The sequence below is a fragment of the Neophocaena asiaeorientalis genome, unplaced genomic scaffold (assembly GCF_003031525.2).
Source record: "Neophocaena asiaeorientalis asiaeorientalis breed wild unplaced genomic scaffold, Neophocaena_asiaeorientalis_V1.1 scaffold264, whole genome shotgun sequence".
In the NCBI taxonomy this organism is placed as follows: Eukaryota; Metazoa; Chordata; class Mammalia; order Artiodactyla; family Phocoenidae; genus Neophocaena; species Neophocaena asiaeorientalis.
In genome coordinates, this window is record NW_020185332.1 from 1,201,123 (window position 1) to 1,223,150 (window position 22,028).

The following is a 22,028-nucleotide window of genomic DNA, read 5'->3' on the forward strand; positions in this document are numbered from 1 at the left end:
GACTGACTGAATTTTATAAGGACACTCTGTGACTTCCTTTTATTCACATTGGGAGGAGAGTGGGAGTGGAATGGGGGGGGGGGGCTGAGGAGGGGGAGGCTCCAGGCACTGGAGAGGCAGATGGAGAAGGCGGCCTCTCAGGCACCACTTCCCTCTGCTCATCCTTGGCAAGTTTGGTGAGCCAAGGAAGGATGACAGCAAGCCCGTGCTGTGGAAGGGTCAGCAGACCGAGTCGGAAGATCTGCCGTTACCTGCTAGGTGTCCTTGGGCCAGTCACTTCCTTTTGCTGGGTCTGTTACTCCACATGTGGAAAGACACAAGGTTCTGCTGAGAGCCAAGGAGCCCAAAGGGGCTCAACCTTGGCTCCAGGTCTATAGTCAGACAAGACCCCATCGTGCTGTGGTGAAGACCAAGTTAAGATAATGTGAGTAAAGGACTCAGCACAGTGCCTGGCACATAAGTGAGCACTCGATAAATGGTTTTTGCTGTTGGCTGTAGGAGATAGGGATGGGAATGGGCACCCAAGTGTCCACAGTACAGAAAAGGGGCCAAAAGACATTTCCACTGCATTCCGACATGAGGGACAGCCCACACATATATCATCAAGAGGGGTTTTAGGAGCAGCAATCCTGGGCACACTGGTACAGCACTCCCAGCTTTCGCTGTCAGTCTCTCATTAGTGCTCACAGTGGGATTGCTGTCCCCATGTTACAAATGAGCAAACTGAGGATTCTGAGTCACACAGTTGGTAGACAGGGAGGGGGCCGAGTCCAGTTTTTCCTGACTCCTGAGAAACCCACTCTACCAGTTACTGGTTGTGTGATCTTGGGCAAATTACCTAACCTTTTGGTGACTCGGTCTCTTCATCTGTGAAAGGGAAATAATTAGTCTTTATTTCTTATAGGACTTATAAACAGCTTTTTATAGGGCTGCTGGGAAGATCAAATGAGTTAATATCTGTAACTCATTTTCAGAACAGAGTAAAACACTCAGTAAACATCCATATTTTGGTTCCCACCTATGATCACATTTGCTCCCTGTCACGACCCTGGGACGCTACCCTTTGTAGACAGTTGAAGACAGACACGTGAGGTTGAAGGGATTGAAGAATAGGGCCAAGACCAGCACCCGGGTCTCCTAACCTTAGGAGTCTAGGCCCCAGGCTGAGGAGATCTGAAGAGCAAGCAGGCCTGCCCCAGGCTCAGCCCCTCCCTCTGCCCGCAGCTGCCCTCATGATGGAGGAGCTAAATCCCTACACCAAGATCAGCCCAGCACTGGGTGCAGAGCGGCACTCGGTGGGTGCTGTCACAGGCATCGTCCTCCTGTTGTTCCTCATTGTGGTGCTGCTGGGCCTGTTCGCCTGGCACCGGCGGCGGCAGAAAGAGAAGGGCCGAGACCTGGCTCCCCGCGTCTCCTACACACCTGCCATGAGGATGACCAGCACTGACTACTCCCTCTCAGGTAAGGGCTATGCCCCCAGCAGCTCCCTCCCGCGCCCCACCCCCCGAATACACACACACAGGACCCAAGAGGAGCCACACGGTATTCTTGGGGACACCGGGGTTTACCGCTGAAGGTGGGTGGTCGTGCCTGCAGAGTTGTCTGCTGGATGCTCAGGCTCCCCTGCAGAGATAATGGAGGCGAGGAGCTGGAGCTCACTTGGGAAAGGTAGATGGGGCTCCCAGGGGGTGTCATTTCCAGGGTGCCCACTCTGAACAGCTACGGTTAGGAGCCTTCTTCCATTTCCCCAGAGCTTCCCCTCCTCCTCACCGGGCTTTAGCCACAAGAGCACCCACACTAAGCAGTAAATTTCCTAAATCCTCCAGGGGAACCTCTCCCCAGCCTGTGCCACCTCAGGAAACCAGCCGTGGGGCCCAATGTCCAAGCCCTGTCCCATTTTTGTTTCCTTGGTGAAGGCCTCAGAGCACCCCTCCCTCCCAGTTCCCAGAGCTAGGAGGGCCCTAGTTATACAGTGGAAGGGGACGGGGCCTGACGTGGGGAAGTCTGAAAGTCTGGGCAATGTCCCTCGAATCAGGCCTGCTGGAACCCAGTCTGTTCACAAATGGGGTAACAACTCCAGCAGGCATTTATCTGGGAGTCTGGACTGCTGCCTTAGAAATAAGAACAGCTTTTTGCTTCATATTTCATTAAACAGAAGAGGTCAAAATGCTCTAAAATTGCCCACAGCCCTGAGCCACAGGAGGGTAGGCCTGTCAGGGTATGTACAAGGATGACAGCTCTCTCCAGCTGGCTCCATAGCTCATGGCTGACCTGCAGCCTCCTGGACCTTGGACTTACTTAGAAAACCAAGATCATGTCGGCCTGCTGACATGTCAATCCTGCTAATTCCATTGCCTACTATTTGCCCAGCTCTGTGCTAGGCGCTGCAGGAGAGCCAGAAGCGGCCCAGGTGCAGACCCTACCTTGAGGAAGTTCCTGGCCTACATGCTGCCCTGGGTTTCAGCCAAAGTAGATATCCCCTGATGAAATCCCAAAGCTCATAGGGAGGATTTGGGGATTTTCTTCTATGACTATAGTAAGCAAGGTTGGCTAGGTTTTCCCATGCCATTCCACTGGAATCTGCAGGAGGGCAAGGCTAAGGTCAGGAGAAGTGGGGTTCTCTTTACAGCCTCACTACTGGGATCTGACCCCGGGGGAGGCAGGGAAGGGTCAGCATAGCCCTACATAGTGACTCAGGGATATCTGAGACTGTCAAATTAACGCTTCTCACGCTGGTGCCACCCTCCACACTGGCAAGCCTAACCTGCAACCTGCAAGCTGCAAGGAGGGCCACCGCAAGGAAAGGGGCAAATCAGGCTCTACACATTTCTAGGGGAGTAGTAGATGCCAGGAAGCTTGGGGGCTGGGAGACTTGACTGTCTCTCTTTGCAGAGCACTTTCGAGGCAGCCCAGCCCAAGCATTAGTTTAGGGGTGTCTCATGCCAGGGCCAGGGATGTGATGGCATGTGGCACCTTGTTCTCTTCCCAGATTTGTCTCAAAGTAGCAGCCATGCCCAGTGCTTTTCCAATTCCAGCTACCACGCACTGGCGTGCGGGGGGCCTAACACCAACCAGGCCAGCACTCTGGACAGGAACAGCCCCACCAAGGTACCGGGCCCCTAACTCCCCAGCCCCCATCCGCTGTCTACACACTGAGCCCTCACCTCTGCCTGGGAAGAAACTGCACCACCACCACCCCGCCCAGGGTCTGTGTGGAACCAACTGCCAATACAATACACATTGCCCTGTGATCCCATGTAAACACTCTGTGAAGCACGTAAGAGGAAGCCACCAGGTTATATGGAGCCAACAAGTGCCATGTAACCAGGACACGTCACATGTAACCAACTCACAGCATCACTCGATATAACATACACCCCCATACCCTGTGTGTAACCGGTGGGTACCAAGTCATGTGATCATCAAGTAATCATGTGTAGCCTTGTCACACATAACCATGTAACCACTTTTGCCTCATGTTAACACATATAGTCAAAACACTACAGAATTAATCACCACAGTATATTACCAGCACCATGTGTGCAGCCAGCACATTATAGAGTAACTACTATTACTTAGGTACCACCTTACCTACTACATGTTATCAGTACACACCCACAACCATTTGTTGCTATCAGAACCATCACAAGGGACATGGAACCCAAACATCAGCCACAGCCAAGTGTTCCCATTAACAGTGAGTCCTACAGGCCTTCAAGGTCAGGTGTGCACCACCCTGGACAGGGCCTTTCCTCACAGCTCCCAGCATAACACTGGCTGATGGCAAGACGTCCTCGTACAATCACAGGCCCTTGGGCAAGGATGTCTCAGCACACATGTGTAGTGAGCACCCCCTGGTGTGCCAGGATCCATAGTGGGCAGATGAGAGGTTCAGAAATGAGGGACAGCCCCAAGGACCACAAGGTCAACGGGCTCATGCTGCACACCTGCGTGCACACACACACACACACACACACACACATATACACACTATGGCAGGACCATGGGGGGCTGGGTGGCAAAACCCCATCCTGGGCCAGGAACATGGCCAGGAGCAGTTTTCATCCTCCAGGTCTGTGCCTTATAGAGCTCTAGGGATCCTTTCTCCCCATCTGCCCCACAGAAAATATCCACCAGTCCACGGACCATGGCTGCTGCCACAGCCCTGGTAGCAATGCACCCTGAGCCCCCTGGCAACAATGACACAGACCCCATATAGTCCCAGGAGCCACCCCTGTCAAGCCAGCACCCAAAGGCCCTCTTCAGGGGCTCTCAGCCTCAGTTTTCCAATAGACTGGCAGTGCTGCAAGCAGGGGTACCTCGAGGTCTGTATGCAAAGCCTGTGGCCGTCAGCCCCACACCCAGCTTCACAGCTTTAGGCTGATCTGAGGAGCCAAGGGAAGGGAATCCAGGAGCTTCCCAGTAGGGGGTCCTTGATTAACTAGAGCCACATTATCAAGGCTACAGCAGGTTAGAGGCAAAGGACGCCAGGGGTGAGAGACAGACGCCAGGGGTGAGAGACAAAGTCCCTTGTGGCCATGTCATTCTTGGTCTCACGCTGACACGGAAGCACCAGCCACCCTCTGTCACTCAGTAAGGGGGTGGAGTTACTACAGAGTAGCCCACTTGGTGACCCTCTGGCTCATTTCACCCCAGGGGCCCAAAGTAGTTCTGTGTGGTCAGGGACCCCTCAGCCTGGCAAATTTTTAGCAAGGGCAGGCAGCTGTGATGACATGGAAAGGACATAGGTCTGCGAGCTGAGACCTGAGTTGTAGACCCAGCTCTGTCACTGCCTGTGTGTGTGACCATGAGCGGGGCCCACAAGCAGGACTCAGGTCCCCAGCTGTGAAATGAGAACAACCATCCTTGCCTCATATGAAGGGCAGCTGTGAGATCGCAGGAAGAGGAAGGGTTGCGCCATAAGGCCAACCTACCCTGAAGCTTTCTTGGTCACATGAAAGGAAGATTCCCACACTCAGCCCAGGTCAGGTGGCAGAGGTGACAGGCATGTTGCAGGCAGCCTCGGCACCCGGCTCTGTGCTGGAGATGGCCTCGTGTTGCAGCCGAGACGCTGCCAACACCCCTTTCTCCTGCAGCTCAGCCCCATCCAGCTGACCTGCTTTCCCTGTCAGGGCCAGCTTGGCTCAGGCCAGTTCTTGGCTCTCAAGAGGCCCTGCCCTTTGCTCCCCTTTGTCCCAGGGGCCCAAGAGCCTTACAGCTTCAGCCAGACTGCTTAGATGGGGGTATATGTTCTGTTCCCACTGGCCTCAGCCACACCACGGTGGCCTATCATAGAACACCTAACTCTCCCTTTCCCTCAACGACCTAGCACCTAGGTGGGTCAGGGTCGTCACAGGGGTGGGTGCACGAGGGTGGGCAAAAGCAAAGGCTGGGCAGGGGCATCTCAAGGGCACTAGATAGTAACTCGCTCTCCTACTTTCCAAACAGCTCAGTAACAAGTCCCTTGACAGAGACATGGCAGGCTGGACCCCCTACAGCTATGTGAACGTGTTAGGTCAGTAGTGGTTTGAGTCTGGGCCCCTACCATCACATCCCACCCTCTTCTCCTTCTCCCATATTGACAGGGGCCCATCCCAGCTCCCTGGGAGAGTTAGTAGGTAAGTCTTAAGCATGGTTTCTCCCAGGGTGAAGGGGTGTGGGGAGGAAACCCAAGCGCCTATTTCATCTCTTATAAGCAAATGAAGTCCAAGACCCCTTTCATTCCTATGTTAGGGGATAGGGAGAGAGTGGCTATGACCCAGGGACCACAAGGGAGAAAGCTAGGGCCCAGATGTGGGGATTCAGGTTGGAAGCAAAAGATGCACTCACCATCTGGGAAAGGGACCCCTGCCTGAGCCAGGCCCTACCAAGGTGCCCCTTTCAAGGGCTTATTCCCTCTGCCCCACTGCCCTGGCAGACACCAATTCCTATGGGGGTGCGGGTGAGGGGTGGGGAGTGAGGGGTAGCAAGGCCAGTGGCCTCAGCTCTAGCAAATCCCTCTGGCCCTGCTGGCTCTAGCGCCTTTGGATGCTACACATGGAAGCCCTGATTCCTTCCAACCTGCCCCACCCTGACCCTCATCCCCCAACCCCTGCCATACCAGGGCCCTGGGAATAATGGCTCCTCCCTGTCATCCTCTCACTAGACTCCCATTTCCAGATCAGTGCCCTGGAGGCCAGGTACCCGCCCGAGGACTTCTACATTGAACTTAGACACCTCAGCCGCCCCGCTGAGCTACACTCACCAGGTTAGACTCCCAGCCCTACCCTCTATCCCCTGGACCCCTGAGGTTGTCATACCAGACCAGACCCAGCACCTACCCTAACCCCCACTCCTATCCTTTAACTTACCCCCATGGTCCCAGAACCCTCCCTGCTGAGCCCCTTCCCTCCGACATAATTAATCTACAAGCCCAATTCCCTATCTGAAGAAGGAAGCCTGTCTGGATCCCCTCAGTCACCCCTTCTCCTCCTATCATGGTCAGTGGATATAGACAAACTGCAAGTAGTATTAGGTGAAGGGAACACAACATAACCGCACTCCCTGCAGACCACAGAATACAACCCAAAACCACTGAGAAGTGACTTGGAGATGGTGACATCTTTGGGATTCTTTGGGCCCGTGGATGTGAATGACGGAGAGTTGGTTCTCTGGCCAAAAAGCCCAATGTCCCTCAGAGAGAGACCCCAGACTGGCTCTCCCAGATCATAGGGTAGGGTGGTCCAGTAGGGATCTAGAGAGTTTGGGGCAGGATGTGTCAACCAACATCCTCTGTGCTCATATATTAGGCTCAAACCTGGTAGCTTGGGAAAGATGCAAAAAAGAGACTTGGAAAATCAGTCCTGCTATGGGAAGATGTGAGGTAGGAGTTACAGAAGTAGGTGCAATGAATAAACAGAGAATTTGGCCTCCCTACAAAGTAGTCCTGCCCTAGATGGCACACTGAACAACCTGGGCCTGAATTCAAGCTCTAGCTGGTTTCTAGAGCTCAAGTGAAATGCAGCTCTACCAACCCCTGCAGGTCTCTGAGGCCAGTAGCAGTAAGAAGAGCAAAGGTTCTAAATCCATCTACCTGTTAAGTAGGCATGGGCTTCACATACCCTGAGCTTATACCCAGGAGGCTGTGCTCCTGGCTGTGAGCCCCCTAAGCAGTGCTCAGGACATTCAATAACCCCACCAAATACAACCCCCCGACACACACACTACCACCACCCTGCACCTCTTTCCATTTGGGAGCATCCTCTGGGTTCAACCACTGTAGCCAGAGCCACCACACACTGTCATTTTTTCGCTTACACTGAGGCAGGCTGGTGGCCAATGGGAGAGAATACTTGAGAACATCTGAGCTCTGGGCAGAACTCAACTTCTCACTTGTCGGTGTGATCTCAGACAAGTCACTGCCCTTCTTTGAGCCTGTTTCCTGTTCTCTAAAAAGGGAAAAAGTTAACAGCCTAGCCTCCCTCCCTCAGGGAGGGCAAAAGAAGCCCTGGTCTAGAATAAAGTGCTGAACTGACACCAGTGATACAGACTGTTACAGTCATGCTTCTGAAGGGCACAGGTACCTACAGGCCCTTTGGAGAATAGCAAACTTGAGAAAAACTTGGATCTGATTTTGCTCTATCACTGAGCAATGTGTGGAAGGAAGGGAGATAGGAGTAGGCTCCTGCAATTTCAACTAGGGACCTCTATCTATATGGAAGAGGTATGGGGACGTATCTAAAGAGCCATGGGTTGGTCTTCAGTGTCAACGACTGGGGAGAGTCAAGTGCAGTCAAACTGTATTTTAGTAAGCACTTGCCGCATGCCTTGCCTGATATGGCATTCTCAGTTAAAAGCTGAAAATAATGGCTTTGTGAGCCCAAGTCATCACTGTCCCAAATTTAAAGTATCACATAATTTCTTTTCTGGGATCACCAGTAGCAAAGAACCAGAGCTTGGTCGCTGAAGCTTTGTGTCCTTCCTGCCTCTGGCTGGGGCTCAGAACCATGCATTGTGGGAGCCTAGGATAAACTGTGACAGCCAAAAGGGAAAAAAGAAATCCTTGGGACTGGAAAACACTGGTAGTATTGTTCAAATACAACTCTCAATTATGTGCAAATGGTCCACCCAAAAAATGTGGGGCAGGGGGAGGGGGACTAAGCCAGCTGACTATGTAAGGGAATGACTATACATCCTGTAGAGATGACCAATGAAGAACCTCAGCTACCTGTTCACCTCCCTCTGGCTCCCCTCAGTCGAGCTTTGGATCCAGAAGGGGAGAGGGAAGACCAGAGCTACAAGGTGAGAAACAGTCTTCACCCCCTCTCCGAAGTCCAACAGAACTGGGACTGGGAATGTCATACACCCTTCCCCCAAGCTAAGAACTGGTTCTGATTCATTCCTTATCCTATACTTTTGGAGACTGAAACTTCACCTACAGTGATGTAGGTGGCATCAGAACTGCCTTTGATCACCTCCTGGAAGACATCCCCCTCAGAGTGAAGGTTAAAGAGCAGTAGTGCTAAATATGCCAGGGGGTGCTGTAGCTCATCATTTATGCTTTAGGAGCTTTTAAAGAATTCCTGTATGGTCAAGATGATTTAGAGTAGATTAAACCCAGAATAATTTTCTAGCACTAAAGAACTATTTATTTTCTGGGTAGGGGAGAAAGAAAAAAGACAAACAAAAAAAAGAACTCATGCAGTCTAGGTAAACCTCATTCACCCCTATATTTTTCTTTTACTGTTCTTATGCAGGTGCTTGTGGAATGGATAGACGTCAGAACACATACATTATGGACAAAGGCTTCAAAGGTACAGTATCTAATCCTGACGTCCCATTAGAAAGGGCTTAGCAAGAAAAAGAGTGCAGATCTGAAATGGCCAGTTCTACCAGGTACAAACTGCGCATCTCTTCCCCCACCCCCCAAAAAAATGTTAAAGACCACAGGACCTGGGGCTGCTGGGTAGCTCTGCCCAGGAGGAGCAATCATAATAATAATGATTTCATCTTTTGATTTCAGTTGCACCTGCTTAGGAAACGCTTATGGGTTTTTTATAGATGCCAACTAAATGTCTTCGGAAATGTAGAACGTCATTATCCAACCAATTAGTACAAGTTAAATTGATTATAAAATCTGAAATAAAGTCAATCTACCTGCCCCAGAGGCCTCCTGTCATTGCGCTGGTAAGGAATGCCACCCTGCACCTTCTGGCTTTCTGGGGCACAAGGAATGAAAATAATACCTAGTGTTAATATTGTATGGCACTCCACCCTCACGAGATCTCTGCCCCAGAGAAGAGGGAAGCCAGGACTAATCCCTAACACATGGGAACTGCAAGTTGGATCATCCTTCTAGGAAGTATACAGATGAAGCCAAATATGAAAGGTCAGGTCCTGCCCCAGGCTTAGGGCCTAGGTTTAAATAACAGAAATGTGTGAAACAGGTGGCTTTGAAATTGTCACTTATTAACTATGACCAACCACCGTAAGGCACAGTTTTCTCAAATTGCAAGGTTGGGATAAGTATGCCTGTCCTATGATCTAACAAGGTTATCCTGAGTATCTAATAAAAAACACAGATCAGAAGTGTTTCTGCATATTGTAACGGGTTATACTGATGTAATAGAGTTGTCCTTTTGTCTCTGAGGACCATTTAAGAGTCTCAGCCAAACTGAAAGAGATATGACTTACAGCAACGATCCCAGTGGATATCCTAAACCTAGCTGTGTACCAGAATCACCTGGAAAGCTTGTTAAAAATACATATGTTCACCTCCCAACTCCCCAAGATTCTGATGCCACAGATCTAGAGTGGGACCTTTTGTGACAAATGCCTCAGGGCATCCTTATGTAGCATATCACCTAACACTTACAAACCCCTAAGTCTAGACTGACTCAGATTTCCCAGATTACCCTTCTGGTCTTTCAGACTTAGCCTTAGGTACACCTGAGACACCACTTTCCTAACCAAGGAGAGCTAGTCGTCCTCAACCTTTGGTGGGGTGGTTATTAGAAATGGGGTGAGGAAAAAAAAAAGTGGGGTGAGCTAGGGGTGGATGGTGGTGAGAACTGTGTTCTGAACAACAGAGCAGGAAGGACAAGTCTCCACCAGCACGTGTTAGGATGTGCACAGCCCAAGAGAACGATCTGAGGACAGAAGGTCACCACCCATAGGTCACTATGCCCTTGGGATCATCATTCTGGCAATTTTTTGTTAGTTTTGACTTAAACCACCCAAATGAAAGGAAGCGCCATTACAGTAGATGAAGCTAAACAATAGAAAACAAAACTATACTGTCTTATCACTGTGACCTGGGACCTCAGTTTCTTTCTCAAGGAGGAATGGGGATTGGACAGAAACATCTCTAAGGACATTTACAGCTCTGAGAATATGCATGACTCAAGCATGAGTGAATTCAGACAGGCCCAGACACCTCAATAAATGAGCACACAACTTCCCTATGCACTTCACTGCCCTGCGCATTGTGATTATAGTAGTTACTCGCAGCCATAAATGTAAAACGAAGTTAAGGACTCGGCCATGGCGTCATTCATTCCTGTTTTGTGGGATCATATATCTGAGTGTCTGAGTGCAGGGGAGACTTGGAAGCTAGCAGCCAGGTTTCATTTCACCACTCCGGCTATAATTATCCTTTAAATTGGAAAGAAAAGATGGCTATGTAGGCAAATGTACCAACAGGTGTTAGGGACCAACACACCAGAACAAGAGGAAAATGGAACATCACAGTTAAGAGCTTTACAGAAATACTTATCAAAGACATGGAAATAAACCCCACTAACTGGCTGAACTCCCCAGATAAACATTTAATAAACTAGTTTGTACCAGGAATGGAATTATTTCCTAAAATTACTGGCCCAACCAAATTATAACCACTAAGAGTTAAGATAAAGAGTCTTAGTGTTCTCTGAACTCAGTGGGAAAGAGCCCTGGCCTGGGAGTTAAAAGATATGGGTTCTAAGGGGAATTCCCTGGTGGTCCAGTGGTTAGGACTTGGCGCTTTTACTGCTGGGGCCCGGGTTCAATCCCTGGTCGGAGAACTAAGATCCTGCAAGCTGCACGGTGCAGCCAAACAAAAATTAAAAAAACAAAAAAAAACGGGCTTCCCTGGTGGCGCAGTGGCTGAGAGTCCGCCTGCCGATGCAAGGGACACGGGTTCGTGCCCCGGTCCGGGAGGATCCCACATGCCGCAGAGCGGCTGGGCCCGTGAGCCACAGCCGCTAAGCCTGCGCGTCCGGAGCCTGTGCTCCGCAACGGGAGAGGCCACAACAGTGAGAGGCCCGTGTACTGCAAAAAAAAAAACAATTTGGGTTCTAGTCCTGGTTCTTGCTGTGTGGCACTGATTAGATCACAGTGTTGTTTTCTGAGTCTTGGTTTCTTCCTCTATTAGAAGGACAGGGTTGGGGCTCCCCTGGTGGCGCAGTAATTAAGAATCCACCTGCCAGCGCTAGGGGCATGGGTTCGATCCCTGGTCCGGGAAGATCCCACATGCCTCAGAGCAACTAAGCCTGTGTGCCACAACTACTGAGCCTGCGCTCTAGAGCCTGTGCTCCGCAACAAGAGAAGCCACCGCAATGAGAAGCCCGCGCACCGCAACGAAGAGTAGCCTCCACTCACCACAACTAGAGAAAAGCCCGCGCGCAGCAAAGACCCCACACAGCCATAAATAAATAAATTTATAATAAAAAAAAAAAAGACAGGGTTGTGCAAGCACTATCTCTAAAGCCCTTTCCAGTTCTAAGCATCTAATCCAGTCAATGCTCCCTTTCCCCTGTCACTTACTAAAGACCTCCACTCACTGTCATCTGGAGGTTGCGCGAGATCACTCATACCGCTGTGCTAACCCCATTTTACCTCTAAACACCTTTCCATCTCTCCTTCCCCTGCTCCCCTCTCAGCAAAATTATTCTGCAACAAACTGCCTCATGTCAACACTTATCTGTCAGGCATTTCAAAGTGCTATAGAAGAATCCTCCCCACTACTCTCCATCACCTTAATGATCCTGAAATCCTGGATCCCACTGTTGCTGCCCCTTTCCCCACCTGTATGCTCCTTGCTAATCCAACCTCCAAGTCTCTCCTTGCAATAACCTTGGCTTCCCAGGTAGTCAGGAGCCCACTGACATCCTGAAAACTTTTTTCAGCCAGTGTGGGAGAAAAGGCATTGTGGCCTTCTAATAGTAGTAGTAGGCTGAGAAGACAAGAGATGGACGTTCAGTGCCTAGGTTTTCCCCAACAGTGAAATATTGGCCTTAAGTAGATGATAGTGTGAACCTGAAGGCTGGGATAAGTTCAAATCCTACTCACAAGATGGCTTTGGGAAATCATTTCCCCTCTCTCGATTTGTTACTTCCTTTATAAAATGAAGATGTTTCAATTAGTTCATTTCAGAGGCCCCTTCTGCCTCTGATAGTTATGTGGCTGTATGTGATTTGGGGAAGGTAGGAACTATATGAGAACAAATGCCAGGACATTATAGGGCTAAACCTTCAGCCTTGATGCTAATTACAGGCCTTAAAGGAGTGACTCCCCAGAGCTTGGAGAGCCTTGGTTGATGTCTCCCCTTTCTTTGCAACATGCCCAAAGTGCAAAGACTGGTATAGAGGTGGGGCTATAAAAAGAGGAGGAAGTGTCTTAGAGCAGCTGGTTATTCTTCCCCTTACCCTGCCCTCCCTCAGAGCAGGCAGGTGGATGACTCAGCTGGAGAAAAGAGTAGGTTCCTGAAGTATAGTTTTCCAGCTGGCCCTGCCCTTCCCCTCCCTCCTCAGAAACAGAATCCAGTTTATTCCATAATTCAACACCCTCCTACCACCACCTCCAAACACACACACGCACACACACACTCTTCTCCATCCCCTTTGGCTTTACCTCTGGCCCCTTTATGGATGATACATCTTCTCCCTGAGACTCACCCCATTCCCACAAACCCCAATTTCTCTTTTATCTATTTAGGTGCATCCCCTGCTACAGAGCAAACAATTTATTTCCCCAAACTTGAAAGCAGCCGACTTTTCTGGTGGAAATAAGAGGGCCACTACTGGTTGGCTGAGGCTCTGTTAGGCACTGAGCTAGAGCTTCAAGCCTCTCCCACTGCCCTAATAATCAGTCATGGGACGTCCACAAAAAGAGCTTGGCCTTTCTCAGCTGAACTTGGCCCCACAGATAAAAGGCTTTCCTTGTTCAGGGTAAGGTGAAGCTGTTGCAGATAGTTTGCATTTAGGATATAGGACAGGCGTACAGGGTAACAAAATATGAGGGGAAAACACCTTGATTGGGTATCAGAGCAGGGAGGGGTTGTCCTAACTTAACTACTTACTAACATTAGGCAAACTTTATGAGCTTTAGTTTCGTCATTTCTAAAGTAGTAATACTAGTCCTTCCTGCCTGGCCCCCTGCACAGATGTAACGAGTGTCAGTGATCTAACTGGAGTCAGTGAAGACCAGCTACATGTGCTATAAAGCGAGCTAACACTAGTCTTCAAATTTTAGAAAATATGCAACTGAGTCAGCTGCCAATCAAAGTAAAACTGATGTGCCTGCGTGGGGAGGAAGGGAGAGGTGTTAGGGGATAGCCCTTCTTTAAGCAGTACTAGTAGTCCTCAGCTTCCACAGGAACAGCCGAGTCATAGTGCCTTACTACTTGGCTGGTAAATTCAGAGAACCCAAAATGGGACCAAGGGGCCAGCTGAGGTTCCTAGACTTAACCCCACTCCCTTGTACTAAGAAACAAAGTATTCACTAGAGGCAATTCCATGTGACTCGGGCAGGTCATGGCCTAGCACCCAGAGCCACCTTTCCCCTATGAGAGCCTCACCAGTAGCTGGGCCAATCCAGCCTCCCTTTAGTCTCTGCTGGGACTGCTCGTTGTCTAGCAAGAATGTTTTCTCCTCCTCTCTAGGGTTCTAGGGTAGAGAGAGGCCACAATCCAAGACAGGACCCAAGACCCACATCTCTCTCTGCCTGGGGGCTAAGCTGTGATACAAAGTGCTCTGAGCCTGGTTCTGGAGCTTGCTCTAACACTGATGAGCAGGGTAACCCTGGGGAAGTCACTATACAAATCTCAGTTTCCTCATAAGCAATAAAGGGGGAGGGGAAATAATAATTACTGCTCTGCCTACACTTTTAGGAACTAATGGGTGAATGTAGTTTTGTACAAGATTGAGGAAATCTTACCTGCTAAAACAAACATAAATAACCCTATACTAACAAAAAAGTAAATCCCCTCCCAACCAGTTACCTGCTGTGGGAGAAAAGACTCCTGTGGTGGCACACATCTCAACTACTTCAGTCACGTGGAGCGCTCTGCTCTCACCGGACTAAGGTACATCTAGTAACCCCTTGAATTACACTACCACTTTCACTTTTTTACATTTTCATTAATTTCACAAGTTGGAGGCAGAAAGCATAGAAAAATAGCAGCCCCAAATGTAAATTGTGGTGGTTCTAGTGAAAGATCATCTGAGAATTTTACCATCTGCTAGCACTTATAGAAATTTAGAGCTGAGAAATAGAGAAATTTCACCATCTGCTACCACTTATAGAAACGTAGACTTCTTAGATCACTCTTGACTACGAAGCCCCTGCAACTCAGTGCTTATTTCTAGATTCCCCTGGCTGGCAGAGCCTCACAGAAGGATGAGGGCCAGAGTTGCCAAATTAGAGTCTCCTGCTTTTTCTAGGCAAGTTCTGCCTCATTTGAAACAATCCACAGGAGGCAGTAATCTTCCCCCAAAAGGGAAAATGGCATAGAGGTTAAAAGAAGGGCTCCCGTTTCACTGTGACTCCCAGTCACAAAGAGAACCTTCTTCCTCCAGTGAGCTACAGTTACCTTGCTTCATATTTGGAAACCAGTTTACAACTTTTGTACCCTAATACACCCTGAAGTCTTGGGGATGATGCACCTGAGAGACTACAGGAGAAGCAGCATGAGTTCTCCTAGTATCAGAGAGAGATACTGCTAAAATAGATTTCAGTTAGCATCCCTGAGAACTGGAGTAACTGACCCCAGAAGATATACTGCAGGCTTACTAGAAAACAGGAACTTTCCAAAGCCTAGCTTGAGACCCAGGTGCTTTTTAAACCTCTATTACACTCAGTCTGCCCCACCTCTGATCACGAGCTTCTCGAGAGCAGGGATACTACCTGTTTGCTGCCTAAAGGTTGCCAAATTGCTGGCACTTGTGCCAAATCACACGCCTACTTCTTCTGAACCTAAGTTTAGTCCTCAAAAAGAATTCAGAAAAATGATATCACAGAAAATACACAGGCCAAGGAGTCCCAAGGCATGGATTCAAGTACTGGCACTGCCATTCATGAGCCATATGACCTTAGACAAGTCACTTCATCTCCCTGGGCCATCATCTTATAAAATACAGTCAACTATCCTTGCAAGATTTTGTAAAAATTAAACAACAGATGTGAAAGCATATTACGAATATCTTGAATTAATCCCTTTCTGGTGCTATACCTGACTACTAAAACAAAAATGTTCTTATCCCTCCAAAAACATAATTCCTTAGAACTCTGCTTACCTAGAAAAGCACTCCTCAACGTATTTAGTAAGTGCATCTTGGATTATCAAAGGTCTTTACAACTTCTCGATCCTGAAAGCACATAAACTGTACTCTGCTTTTGGTATTTAAATTAAGTCATGTGTCCTTGCTTGTCCTAAGAAATCTCTCTTGCCTTGCAGATTACATGAAAGAATCCGTATGCAGTTCTAGCACTTGTTCCTTGAATAGCAGTGAAAACCCTTATGCCACAATTAAGGACCTACCCATCCTCACCTGCACGCTTCCAGAAAGCAGCTATGTAGAAATGAAGTCGCCTGTGCACACGGGGTCTCCACACACAGATGTGCCATCCTTGTCGACATCTAATAAAAATATATATGAAGTTGGTAGGTGTCTCAAATAAGTAACTTAGTGAAATCAGGGCACTAGTACAGCATCCGAAGTGAAAACAGCCCTCTCCAGTCCCCCCGTCTTGAAAATACACCCTTTTTTTGTTGCTTTTTAAGGAATCCAAGGTGAACTGTCTTTCCCAGGACTGCCCTCCTCTCTCATACAAGAAATGAAATTCTTGTGCCAACTCTGCTTTTAAAAAACACTAAGGCTACGTGTGAAGCAGATATATTGGGGGTGGGGAGTCAATACACACAAACACATACACTTCAACCGATTGTTGACACAAATTCCTGTTTAAAAAACAATCAGAACAGACATTTGCAAGTTTCGAAATCACGTTGTTCTACTTTTTCCCAGTTTAACCCATGTCCCTGGGCTCACTGATACAACCCCTGACCCCTACCTCTAGGATACTCTAAGTCCCTCGGTTTTGACCAGAGCTTGGGATTCTGATAGCACACTCACTTAGCTTTTCAATCTCTTGAACAAGCCTCAGTCCTAACCTTCATACATTTATCATAAACCCCTGGCTTCTCCCCCGACCAAGTTAAATAGAATTCTCTTCCCCCAACAAGGCAACCAAAGCTAATCTGTTCTCTGAACTCATTTTTCACTATATTCCTTAGAGCCCACAGTCAGTGTGGTCCAAGAAGGCCGTGGTTGTAACTCCAGCTATATCCAGAATCCATACGACCTACCTAGGAACAGCCATATTCCTGGTCATTATAACCTCCTCCCAGTAAGACAGAGCCCTGCCAATGGGCCGTCCCAGGACAAGCAGTCTTGAGGGTTAAGCCTCTCTCTTGCAATGCGCTCTGCTGAATATTCTCTGACTCTCTGAAAGAAGACAATCCCTTGACTTGAAATAATGGTACAGACTGACTCCAGCTGCGTGTCAGTTATAACGTTCACCTGGAACTAAAGAAGAGCTTCCAAGTGGGACTGGGGTAACTGTTGAAAAGGTCCGTTCTCAAAAGCAAATTCTACCGCCCACCCACCCCCAACCCCAAATGCCACGGATTATATAATCTTTTAAAACATTTAAGGTAAAGCTACTCATCAACATCAGCTAAATATATACATATTAATATTTATATATTAAATTATCTGAAACATGATGCTTAGAAAGCATGTATAATAGGTATTACCAACTTTCCTAGGAGTAAAGGGGACTGGGGAGGAGAGGGGATTACTTTAAAGCACCTGAAATGTATATGTGCTTTTGGTTCCTGTTACCATCACTTACCTGTTTTATTACCTAAGATAATTAGTACATAGACACAAACTGTGCTAATATCAATCCTAAAGTACCTGTACATATATGTCTGGTCAATCAAATTATAACTGCCAAGATTACAGAGTTTCGTATACAGTCTAATGCTGACAACTTCAATTTTTTAAAATAAGACTTTAATGAATACAAATTAACTTTCCCTCTTCTGCCCCTGCTGGTAGTAGGAGGAAAAAAAAGTTTCCAAAGTGCAACAGCCTCTTTCAGTCAAACAATGATTTCTAGGCCAGCTTTACAAAATCTTGCCAATTCAAAGTTCAAGAACATTGCAAGCCAGTCCTGGCCTTGTCATATCTCCTGAGTCCATCCAACACCTCAGTTATTCCATGTGAAATGGAACTCTGAGATGATGCCTTTAAGCAAGCAGTCATAGACTGGTAAGAATTAAACATCCCTAAAAATGGTTATTCGGCCTCCCGAATTTATTTGGTTGGCATTCCTTGACTCAGAAGAGTCCATGCTGTCAAGTATATCTTCATAAATCTTGAGCTTGATGTAGTATGGAACCTAAAAGTGTAGAGGAAATTAGACAAAAGTGGATATAGGAAGTTTAAGTTGTTTTAAGTTCATTATGCTTTTTGATGGAACTAAATGAAATGATCAAAGAAGAATGGACTGTAATCAATTGCTATAACATGATGTAAAAACTTAACATATAAGTATATGAAGTACTTCTACCTTCTAAGCACCACCTACTGACATGGCCAAAAATGTATTACAATGAGCTAATGCTACAGATCCCAGTATTCAGGTGTATCTATACTTCCACTCTAATGAATGTAAGTAAACTGGGGCTCGGATGGGTCAAAAAGGAGCCTCTCCCAAGCCCTAAAGAGGACCTCCTCACAAGAATTAAAGACCAAAAGGGCAAAGCAGGGAAACTAATGACCACCCTATACCAACTCCATTCTCTGATTAACAGTCCAGGCAGTAAAAAAATACTTCCAAAAAGGTATACAGAGGAGGAACTAAGTGACTGTAAATGACTGCAAAGCTGGAACAGCTGCTACAGGAAATGTGGGAGTTCTGAAGCCCTTGATACACACTGGAAGTCTGCCATGGAACCCATTAGTTTGGGCAATAACCAGCAAAAGCAAGAAAATAAATAAATGAGTAAATCCTCCCTCCCCCACTTCACTCAAGGCTTAAGCAAATTTTATCGTTAGGGGAAAATATACTTACATGAATGCTGCATGTATGCATGGGAGCAAGTGATCAGCAATAGTGAATTTACTTTCAAAAAAAGCCTTATTAAAATATAAATACTAGAAAATTACTTTGTAGACCCAAGTAAATATTTCTCATACATATGTAGGAAGAAATAGAGATAAGAGACTTACCTCAGTATTTCAGGGCAGCAAGTGCTCAAATATCTTTCTCAAGTAAGGATCAAGAAGCATGGTGAAGTCAGATCAGCAAGGAGAAACTTCGTCTCAATCCCAGGTTTTATTTTCTTCCCTTAGCCTGCAGGTACAGTAACTGCTGCCTGGCAAACTGCAAACAAGCACTCAAGTTTCGTTTCACCTCTTTTTTGCCAAGTATCTTCTGGCAAAATTCAGCAAGAGGTGGCATGGTGGAATTGCTAAAGCACTGGGTCGAGATTTGAGTGTTACTTGTCCTCTCTGGGTTCCTTTTTTCCCCATGTATTGAAAAAAAGGTAGAAGCAGAGAAAGGTAAGGGAGCTCTGACAACCCTTCAGCTCTAGCATTCTATGATTTTTAAAGAAATGTAATACAACTCAAATCAGGCAATACAGTGAAGAAGGGAAAGGCAGAGGGTTTGATTAATCTATTGTGACAACAGCTGCCTTCACTTATCTAAGAGTTACTGGTAAAAGACATTCCAATCTAACAGAGCACCTACTAGGAACTTCTGTCTAGCACTGTCACAAATAGGTTCATGGTCAACCTAAACGTGCACTGTGCATTTTATTGGCAACATGGAAAAATCTGTTCAATTACTTTACAGAAATTAAGTTTTTACTCAAAGTGATGTGCATACAATTCAAATGAATAAGAAAAACACAATTACTGTACAATAGCATAAGTGCAACTATGAAATGGCAAATACTTTTTTAAACACCCCAGATTTGTAATATATTTGTTCACTGTGCAGAGGGATCGTACCTTGTACAAAATAAAATGAATTTCTCAGACTAATTTAACAAGAATGCCCACTGTTGTGTTGCAAACTGAAAATGTGTCTATAATCTACACCTTAAGTTTAAATGTAGAACTAACCTACATTTTGCGTGGTCACTCTAGACAGCAAGAAAAGTGAAAATCATCCCAACAGATGTCTGAAAATAAAGTGAAAAGGTTCTATCAAATTTATAACAAGAGAGTCTCTTCCTTTAAAGTAATGAATGGGAGCAACACATTCTTATTCATGTACAAAAATTATTGAAATATCACACACATCAGTATACTCAAATAGAGAATTTCTCTGCTTTCACAAAGATCTGGACTCAAAGACAACTATTACAACTTGTGCTCAGCTCCAGAGACACAAAGGTACTTCTATGGAAAGAAATAAAGGCAAGTGTAAGGGCCACCTAATTAGCATAAGTGCAATGAAGAGCTGTCCACCAGAAGTTATCACCCACTACAGTACTCTGGGTGCATCTGTTTTAGGACCTTTTAAAACATATCCTTGTGACCTAACTGGCAAAGAAGCAGCAGAATTAATTTTGTAATAAAATACAAATGCTAAAAAATAGCTTACTGAATGCATTCAGTGGTATAAGTTTAAAATTTCTCCCTTATACTTTCAAAGTTTTGTATGTAATTCTCATACTTAAGTCAAACTAAAACCTTTCAACTTGCCAGTTCACAAGGCTTACATGATACTCAAAAGTTATTTCCACTTAATAAAATGTCTAACCAAGAACTTTTGCTATTTAGAGACTAAGACTCATTCAGAAAAGATCTAACAGACAATCCTTAAAGGCCGGGAGGCTAGGGCTTTGACATCTGAGTGAAAGACAAAACATAATCAAAGGATAGAAGGCTAATAAAGGTATTTACTGAGAATAATAGTGCTTTAAGATTATGACTTACGAGGCTCAGAATACCACCCAATAGCATAAATGACAACCAAAGGCGGCAGGTTGTGCACTCAATACAGGAGATTCAAGAATGATACCATTAGCCATTCATCCAGCCAGAGGGAAGACAGAAGAGGCCCAATTAATCTGTATGTGGCAACAGAAGATGGAAAATCTTTCTCAGAAGGGATGGATGACGGATACATAAGGGATTCATTATACTATTATTTATACTGTGTATAATAATTATATATTATTTACGTAATAATTTTATATAACAATTGTTTAAATGGTAAAATTCTCAGACTATAGCCCCCCAATCTAAACTAGAACGAACCCTAGGATTAGCCCCTTCACTCTTTTAGATGGTCCTTCCTTATTGTTCTGACACAGGGTTGCAGGAAGGATAAATATTAGGAATATAAGTATGAACAAAGCACTTTCCCTACGCTTGTAGATCTTACAATGTAGCAATTATAGAAGGGCAGGGATAAATAGAGGACCCTGGTGATTAGTCTGATAGTGATTATACATTTTCTTCCTTGACCTGCAGAGCTAGAAAGACTCTGAGCAGTGGTCCAACAGAAACCCAGAGAAGGAGGAAGCTCTGGTCTGCAGCGCCGGTTGTCAGATTACCTCCTTATTCCAGTTTCTGCCTCCCAGGCCATTGTCTAGCCCAGCAGATGGCCCTCCAGAGCCTTAGGAGTGAGTGCTAAAAGCCATACGCTTATTCATTAGGATGCGGATAACAGGGTCTGAGATTTTGTGGTTTGGGGCCAAGGTTAAGTTCTACTGACTCAACCACAGGAAAGGAATCCTGTTGCCTATTAATTTTCACCATCACTGGTACTGATAACATAGTAGTTAACAGCCAATATATGTGACATCTGTGCCAGGACCTATCAATTCTATGCTTAATAATGTTAAATAATTCAACTCCAATGTTTACTAATAATTAATTACTATCCTAATAGACAATGCCATTTATATCATGTGTGTGCACACATAAACCTATACACTTGGATTTAATCATTGGTTCTATTGGTGGAATCAGTCCATGGACTGATCTACCTTACTAGATTCCACTTAAGAGATTAAAAACAAAAAATTAAACACAAAATGTTTTTAAAGGTTCTCTCTCCCAAACATGAATATATTTCAAAGTATATATTAAAAGCCAGCAGAATTTTCTTTTAACAGTAAAAGCCAAAAAACAGCAGTTCTCAGCTCACAGTTGACATAGCAGCCCCTCAAGTGCTCCTCCCCCCTTAGTACATATAGTACTTTGATGCATATTGTTGAAATTGACAGTCATTTTGCAAATGTTCTGAAAGCTTTCATCTTATTTAATGGTGTTAACATGGAAATAAAGACAGCATTTTAATCAAGTTATTATAAGACCAAAAACATCTTGCCAAGTATACACATGATTTTTATTTATCTATTATATTTAAATTTTAGTTAGAATGCATAATAATTTGGCTCTAGTACCTGAAGAAAGTATTCATTCATAGAATTACTGAATTAAGGCTGGGATAAACCCCAGAAATGGTCTAATCCAGTCCCCTCATTAACTGGAAGTGAGGTTCAGAGATAAAATGACTAGAAGACCTGTGACTAGATTCCAAGTCTTTCTCACCCAGTCCAGTGCTCTATTATAGCTGCCACTTTCAATCTTTAAACTCAGAATTTAGCATACTTTCTAATATATGCCTAGTATCAACTTCCTTTCAAATATTCTTTCTCTATCCTCCAATTCAGCTTTTAGGAAAATAGATACCATTAT

General features: G+C 46.0%; 1 protein-coding gene and 1 long non-coding RNA gene across 2 annotated transcripts in view; one reads left to right on the plus strand and one right to left on the minus strand.

Annotated features, from left to right (window-relative positions):
• MEGF11 (multiple EGF like domains 11) overlaps positions 1–15,806 on the plus strand; it is a 352,130-nt gene extending 336,324 nt beyond the window's left edge. The window contains exons 20-26 of the mRNA XM_024735135.1: positions 1,225–1,461; positions 2,990–3,108; positions 5,449–5,515; positions 6,146–6,247; positions 8,180–8,280; positions 8,736–8,792; positions 15,692–15,806. Coding sequence (XP_024590903.1) covers positions 1,225–1,461; positions 2,990–3,108; positions 5,449–5,515; positions 6,146–6,247; positions 8,180–8,280; positions 8,736–8,792; positions 15,692–15,700 — 692 coding nt within the window. The 3' untranslated portion in view covers positions 15,701–15,806. The remainder of the gene's footprint in view (positions 1–1,224; positions 1,462–2,989; positions 3,109–5,448; positions 5,516–6,145; positions 6,248–8,179; positions 8,281–8,735; positions 8,793–15,691) is intronic.
• LOC112393094 (uncharacterized) lies at positions 1,292–15,879 on the minus strand. Its single transcript, XR_003001822.1, has 3 exons — positions 15,786–15,879; positions 1,569–1,623; positions 1,292–1,422 (listed from the first exon to the last, which is right to left on the minus strand). It is a non-coding gene; the product is annotated as an uncharacterized LOC112393094 (long non-coding RNA).
• Positions 15,880–22,028: the final 6,149 nt, after the last annotated feature.